Source organism: Branchiostoma floridae, chromosome 8 (assembly GCF_000003815.2).
Source record: "Branchiostoma floridae strain S238N-H82 chromosome 8, Bfl_VNyyK, whole genome shotgun sequence".
Lineage (NCBI taxonomy): Eukaryota > Metazoa > Chordata > Leptocardii > Amphioxiformes > Branchiostomatidae > Branchiostoma > Branchiostoma floridae.
This window is the reverse complement of record NC_049986.1, coordinates 10,000,252-10,008,408: the sequence shown is the minus strand read 5'-3', so window position 1 is coordinate 10,008,408 and position 8,157 is coordinate 10,000,252. Positions and strand designations below refer to the sequence as shown.

At 42.1% G+C, this 8,157-nt stretch overlaps 1 protein-coding gene across 1 annotated transcript in view; it reads right to left on the bottom strand.

The window, feature by feature from the left end:
• LOC118421536 (cytochrome P450 2U1-like) overlaps window positions 1-3,598 on the bottom strand; it is a 5,310-nt gene extending 1,712 nt beyond the window's left edge. The window contains exons 1-5 of the mRNA XM_035828862.1: window positions 3,162-3,598; window positions 2,262-2,404; window positions 1,487-1,700; window positions 593-876; window positions 198-392 (exon numbers count right to left, since the gene is read on the bottom strand). Of these exons, the coding sequence (XP_035684755.1) occupies window positions 198-392; window positions 593-876; window positions 1,487-1,700; window positions 2,262-2,404; window positions 3,162-3,531 (1,206 nt within the window). The 5' untranslated portion in view covers window positions 3,532-3,598. The remainder of the gene's footprint in view (window positions 1-197; window positions 393-592; window positions 877-1,486; window positions 1,701-2,261; window positions 2,405-3,161) is intronic.
• Between the last annotated feature and the right edge of the window lie 4,559 nt (window positions 3,599-8,157).

Sequence of the window (8,157 nt, the reverse complement as noted above, 5' to 3'; positions counted from 1 at the left end):
GCTGGTATCGCTGCTCTCAGATTCGCTCCCAAACGTAAAGTATTTACATCCATCCAGTGACTGTGAACCGATGTGGTGACAGGCGGTCACCGAAACATCGGTTAGACTAAAAGAAACAGAAGAATTTCTTTATTCGGGGACTTACAAACCTGGTGAACCTATTCACGGAGTGGAAAGGATCTTGTCAAACAACTCACCTGCGTTCCCGCTGGGATGGCATAGCCTCGGAAAGTCGTGTTCTCTGTGGTAGCATGAGGGCCACTAAGGGGAGTTATGGTCCTGATGCGCTGGATCTCCATGATAGTAGCCTCGGTATACGGGAGCTGGGACCTGTGGGCCAGGGTGGGCACGTCATGGCCTGTTCCCAGGACACTGTCCAGCTCAGCCTGTACCTGTTAACGGCATAAAACTCCTGTCTCGGATATGTTTAAATTGCGTGCAGCTATAAAAGTGTTAGGTTAGACACCTCTCAGTATGTGACTGATGCTTTGTGGTGTTGGTCAAAGTTCAAGATCTTTTGACCAGTAAACAATTCTATTGGTAGTGAATTTATAGTTCTATATATCAGTGGTATTTCTATTATCTTTTGTACCTTCTGCTGCTCCTCTGGACACAGAACCATGTACAGAAGACCCCATCGCAAGGTAGTGGTCGTTGTCTCCAATCCAGCAACAAACAGGTCTTGAATTATCCACACAATGTTCTCCTCTGTAAAACAGTCGGTCTTGTTTTGAGTCTGTAGTTCGATGAGGAGGAGGTCGATGAAGTCTCGTGGATTCTCGCTGTCCAGGGTCTCGCGATGCTTCGTAATTTCTTGTCGAACGAATGCGATGACCTCTTTGCTGTCTTCCACAATATTTTTGATTCTTGAATTTACTGAAAACAAAATTCAACTTGGCGTTACAGTTTCTTCACGAAAAATGTATTTTCAATACAGTATAGAATGTTTTCACGTCTCGTCATTGTCGTGTCCACTGCCATATTGGTGTCCATATTTGCATTAAAGTGATGTTTTCGGACATTTAGAGATCCTAAGAGATGCTGTGCACATGCGCGAGCAACAATCCTTGAAATGTAAATATGAACACCAAGATGGCGGTCAACATAAACTTAAGTGAAAACGCTCTACAGCTTTATTCTGCATTATGGGCATTACTAACCACTAGTGCTTTTTTTCGTGAGTTATCAGAAAATCAAAGGTTTTCGCTGTTGAAATAGAAGAGTGTTGACATAAGTAGACCTCTTACCTAAATTGTCACGGTCGGTTCGTATGAGGTAAAGATGCAGTAATCATTGTTCAAATTCAAAGACAATCATAAACAGCTCTTTATTAGTTATTCAATTTTATAGCCTACTAATCATCATATAGTTAACAAGCAGTTCTGTTCACTTCTTTGATCGCTTCCTGTAAAATATTATGCATGAAAGCCAAGTAAGCAGAATAGAATAAATTCCAAGCTGTACGCTATCTGTAACAGTGCCCTACCTCCAGGTACGAATCGTAGAAAAGGAAACACCATCATCAGTTGACTGGATCCGACACGGGCGACCAACTTGTTGACGATCTTGGAAAGTTGGAGGAACTTTTCATCATCATAGTCGTAACGTTTCCCGAACACCATGGAGCAGATGATGTTGGCGACTGACACAGTCAGGTTGTCGGCGGTGTCACGTGGCTGTGCGCCCCCTTGCTCGGACAGCTATGGAAGTAAACACAACATGTTTCAGACTCCAAGTCTACTCATACCAGGCCCTAGCCCTCAAGACTTCTGGAGCAACAGCATTTATTTTCTTGGGGAGCGCAGGTTAAAGTTTTCTGTGCAGGGAATGGGAGTTTTGACTACTGAACGCTAGCGCTACGTAACAGCCCTGGTCAGCCTTCAACCAACCAGATACTGTCCGCACTGTTATCGGATATAAGGTTACCAACCAATCATGTTGTCTTCTTTCTAAATGCGGCAACGTGATTGGTTGGTGGCAGCTGCCTGGTCAGCGCTAATGTAGCGAAAAGGGCCTATCATTTTCTGTACGTGTATAGGGCTCTTTTACGTGCTCGAAGTATGACTCTCCTCAAACACGGAACCTCCTAAATGTCCTATCCGAGGGACGTTCCTAACCAAAACTAGGTACTTAATGCCACCCGAGGCTGGGGAAAGTCGTGTAAAGTGCCTTTCACAAAGGCACAAGATCGTCAAAATGACAGAATTCAAAACAGGAACCCCGGCATACTAGGACAAGATATAAGAACATCCACAAAATACCTTCAGACAGAGCTGACGAGCCTCTTCTCTGATGTTCTCTTCCACACTGCCCGGCCCCATTCTCATTCCCAGGTTTCTCAGCGCACTGTAGGCAAACTTGCGTTTTTCCTTGTAGGCTTGGTTGAATGGTGAGAACACGATGTCTGTAAAATATGTAACACACGTCACGTCATAGATTGGGGTGTAGAACTTAAAGTACCTTGTGTCTTTCCCAGTGCTGTTTCCGTTAATGTAGGCTTTGCTTTCGGTACCACGATGTTTTGTCTTTGTGTGTCCGTAGTCTGGAGGTAACGGTTATTTCTGTTGTTTACATAGTGAAGAAACTTGGCCATTTGGGGAAGGTACTGCAGCATTACAGGTCACCCCCCTCCCTGCCTCCCTCCGCTAGAGTGGTACAATCCTTGAACCAAGCCGGTATGAACTGGTCAGACAGGTGTTCTGACTGCCTGCGGTTAAATGATCTGAACATTGGCCACCCGGTGTGTCTTTTGTGTTTAAAGGAGATGACTGCATCTGGTACAATATATTAATATGCTAATTGAAGCATATTCCGCTTATAGAATGTGACACAAACATGTAAAACAAGAAATTCACAACAGCTAAAGTCTGAGGATCACGAAACTGTTTGTTCAGTATTTGCTTACAAGCCATTATAGTGCCTCGGGCAAGTCATTTCGAGTGTGCACCTAAGCAAAATAGCTCGTGTCTTGGAATGATTGCTCAAGGTCGCTAAATGTGATTTAGAGATTCGGTGACCTTTTTGGCAACCAACAAATGAGTCCGAAGGCCGTTAGCAGTATGGCGCCTCTTTTACAAAGCAAGTCGTACTTTGCACTACTGACTGTACTACTAGGTTACAAAAATGATGAATAATACAATTGAAGAGAAGAAATTACGTACCTTTTCCAAAGCCAGTCAACAGACTCAGCACATAGTTGTTTGGCCTGCTGGAGAAAGCGTCCTTGTAGTCCACAAGCGCCTCTTTGATGGCCCGGTAGCCGTTCAGAACTACCACGTCTTCCATCCCCATTCGAACAGTGTACACGTCGCCATACTGCTTCCTCCACTCCGTAAGCTTCAGGTGGGGCGCTCGGCCGAGGGACAACAGGTGGCCGACAACAGGCCAGCTCCCACTCGGTGACGGTGGGAGGTTCTTACGTCGTTTGAAGAAGACGAGAATGATCAGGAAAACGACGAAACATACCGCGACGGTCTGGATAAAATGACCCGAGAAAAACAGAGAATGTGCTGCACCCCACACGGCCGACATGACTATAAGTACATTTGTTTGTTTACGGAATTGATACACAAAAAAGCAAACGGCTGACGTCACTTAAGTGTTACGCGTTGCGCAGTGCAAGGCTTGGAGACTTATCACGCTTGAAAAAACCTTATTCAGGTCATTGAAGATTTTGATGTAATTTGTAGCTTCTCGGGGCTAGAAGTTGGGAAACAGGTTGGGCCTACATTTAGAATGTACCCAGTACATATGGAATGTACCCACATATTTCTTAAACACGAGTGCCAAGGCATTGAAAAGGCTTTCTTGGTGGTATTATACGAGAACTCCCGACAGTTTTGGAGTGGGTACGTTAGGAATAGTGGAACCATCGCCAATTGTAACTGGCTGTTTGGAGCCGACTAATCTAATTACAAGGCCTCTGATAAGGGTGGGGGTGGGGCATTTCATACAAAAACGTCTACAAATGATGTAATGGTGTTTTTCTTACAGAAGTATTTCCTAGGACCTCCGTCGTTCGTCCTCTAAGTGGTCAGGAAGGCTGAAGAAATGACAAAACAGAGTATAGTATACATATGCTCTTTCTCATCTTATTCTTTGACTTTTGAATTAACTGTCGTATTCAACGACAAAAGTATCCGTTTCCTGATATTTCTTTGCAATATTAATATACAGCATATATTTACCCGGAGAGGAGATAGGCGCCGCCAGGGGACTAAAATGCCTATTGATACAGCACAACATGTTGTGCTGCCCCTACGGCTAATGGCTGATTAAAAGGCTATGGGACGAATGAATGAATACATTTACTCATTTATAGGCACCACCGTACGATTTACAGTGTGGAACTTGAAATCTTTCATTCTTTTTTTTTAAGCGGCGAAAATTGATGCGCGCGGATGTCATTCATATGGCCTTAACTTAACATTCTTTGGAAAATCGGGTTTTCCATTAATTGACCGACGCGTTCAGGCAGTAATACAGGCGTGACCTTAAGTGTGCACACCGGTACCTCTTGACAAGTTGACACTGTTTTAACGAAATTGATGGATAGTCCACTCTGTAGACAAGTATGAACGATGACGTATACACATACTAGTATTCTTTATTTGTATACTACGAACACGTCCGTATGTTTCAGACATCAGTTGCGTTTTGAAAAGGAAATTAAATAAACAATTATAGACAAAGCATAGCTTTGCGCATAATTTTGAAGACAAGAAGTGAAATTGACTCAAATTAAGTATAGAAAGGCTTTTACAAAAGCTAAACTATAAAAATAAAACACCCTATAAAATACTTAATGTACCTACGAAGCAGTCTTCTCGTGATATGCAAAAAAACACGGTTGCTGTAACGTTAGTATTCAACTTATTGTAGGTGAACCTAAGAATATGATTTCGCGTGATTGGACCATCTTATCCAACAGTAGACCATGTAATTCAGTGCATATCTCTATAATCATTCATGTTTTACACGACTTTGACATTAAGCAGTGGGCATATATCGTAACGTAGTAACACCTTACATCAAAGAGTTCATTACGTGTCTTTATATTTAACCACGACTCACACAAGTTGACACAGGATATGTGTAACCTTCAGAGTCGCACGCCTGCCAAAAAGCATTCCGCCGTTGCTTAATCAAACCCATTTGTATCCGCCCAACGCACAATAAACATTCAATAACTGTGTCAGCATAACACTCGAGAAGCAGCAACCAAAAACACTTAAATGGGAAATCCCTTCTTTTCATTAGAGCGTCGCAGTCGCCACAATACCCTATGCCAGTGCATGAGTACGAGTTGAAACCCTCAAGAATATATATTAACCAACCGCCTGCTATACATAGAGGGTATAAAACTTGGGACTACGCCCTGGACATTACCATGAATGACTCAGATGACATCAACTGGCCTGTTGGGTCAACCATTGACGACATCGGTCCTGTCTGGTACTTATCCTATTTCTCTCTTGTCCCGGGCGTGATTGCTGGATTCTTAGCGAACATTCTCTTCATTGTGGTCAGCCAAGAGGTCTTCAACCACCGACCCACCATCCCGAATCTTCTCTTCAAGTACCTTGCTTGCGTTGATGTGCTCAACTGTTGCTTTGGACTTGTGCCGATCATTTTGGCGCACCATCTTAGAATCTTCACGAAAGAAGTGTGCGCCTTCCACGGAACAGTCTTGACAGCCCTCAGCGTGGAATCTCAAATGATTGTCGCATTGATGTCCACAGAGAGGTACCTATCCCTCATCCATCCTTTCTTCTACTCGGAACATCTTGCGGACAACCATAGGAAGATAATCATCGGCTTGCACGGACTGTTTTTCTATGCGGCAGTCTCGGCGGGTTTACCGCTCTTTGGGTTGAACAGAAACGTGCCCCATCCACCTGATTCTTACTGTATGTTCGACTGGGCTGACCAAACGCCAAAGGGCCGTCTGGTTGTGTATTTAAACCTCTTGAATATCTTCCTTTGTCTGCTCATAATCGTGGTCATGAACGGGGTCGTTGGCGTGTACATGTATCGATCAAAGAAACTTCGTCCGCAGCCTCCTGGTTCCGAGACAAGAACAGAACACGAGCAGTCGGTGGAGTCTCACGATCGAAAGCTTCAGCTCCAGATGACGAAGTTGACCCTGGTGGTTGCAGTGGTGTTCTTCTGTTGCTGGTTTCTCTTTGCCGTAAGTTGTTGGTTGTTGCTTTATCATATAGGCATTGAAAGACACACAAACATGCACACTACACAGGTCGCGTATTTTCCTTATATGTTTTTACGTAACACATGTTTTTGCTCATATTTACCTTCGGCTACTTATATTGCTTGTGTAACAACGTCCTGTATTACGTATTACGTATGATAGCATTTGTTTAAGGTTTTATGTGTTTTCTCTGTGATACTAATGATTTTATTGTTTGCGTGCTGGGCCCCCATAAAAAATCAATTCGCCTGAATCGAATTGCCAATCCATTTATTAGAAAGTTCATGCTCGGAGGCTAATTGCAAGTACATGGTAAAAACATAGGAACCATCAAGTGACAATGGGCAGTGATAAACATAATAGCGCATATTATCTCCATACATAAATCATTTTGTGCAATGCCTACCAATTGTTCTCTTCAATTATTTTACAAACGAATCATTATATACAATAAATACACGATGCGTGAAGTTCATATAAGATAGGATGAGAGTATTTAGTATCTATTCTGCAATGAAACTTTTCACTTAGCGTTATACATGGCGTGGTAGTATGTGAATTTTTTTTTTCATTGTACTTTAACGTTGTAAACAAGACGGTATTCATAGCTGTTTTCTTTCTGTCCTTAGTTACGTATCTTCACCAATCAGCTCGAAGTATGGACAAACGACAGCATTGATTGGTTGGCGTTTTGTCTCATGACGTTGAACAGCGTCATCAACCCTTTTCTCTACGTCATCATGTGGAAACCCTACCGCAAAGGATGCTGGATGTTGTTGAAGACCTGCCTACACTACATAACCTGTACTTTGGTCAAACGACCGACAAAGTCTCTATCTCAAACAGTTGTAGCCTGACATATCATAAGCTTTGGCAAACTATGTTCTGATGTTGAAATAATGAATAGAATCAATAGTCTTATTTTCGTATGTTATTTTACATAATTGCAATGTTAGATCAATTTTTCGACATTTTTCAAAGCATGACCTGTACCTTGTTCAAATGACCGACAATGACTATATCTCAAACAGTTGTAGCATAACGTCATAACTTGGCAAACTTTAATCTAGTGTTGAAATAACGGATAAAACCAATAGCACTCTTAAATTTGGCGTATTTCCAAAAATGCTAGGCATACGAGTATTATTTTAGAATATCATTATTCTTCTTTTTCTGTGCAATATAATTGTCACGGGGGCTCTTTGGAACGTATAAGAAAGGCTGTAACTGATCCATAGAACACACGAGGGCTTCCCGGTCACACTCAGAAGCAAACTACGAAACTCAAATTTTGGGCACAATTATATATAACTATTAAGTCTTTACTTTGTGTCCACCAAATGTCTATTCATCGTGGTCATTATTTTCCAGTCAGTGTCCTTTTTAAAATCCTTTTTTCCTAGTTAACTGTGAACTGTGATCAGAACTGTTTGGGTCGTGTTCCTCATGCAATAAAATCTAACGTTACAAAGACATTATCAAATGTTTGATGACGATTGCAGCAGAGCAAGTTGACCCGCAGGTCACAGCCGAATAGAATCCTTCTATCGCTCTCCTACAAAGGTCAATGTACAACTTCGTCTTCTACTTTACCTAAACTACAAAATTTATCACCACTCGTAGCTCCTCTAACGTGGAGACGATTTTTGTCATATACACTTCAATATGTCTTCTTAATGCCTTAGAAAATTGTACAGAATATGTAGGCTGTAATATTAGTTATTTTTGATTTAGTTTGCTCAAGGGTCGCAATCCAGACACAAGCAACACTGATATTCGTGGATTAAGTTGAAATGTAATTCTCAACGCAAGAAATTAGATGTATACCCAAATTTCGACTGATTGACTCCAGCCTTGCCCATTCATGAGCGAATTTATTTTTAGCTCTTTGGGTACAAGCGTATACATGCGCCTTAGTGCCCATTCCCGTAGAGCAAAAATAGTCTTTA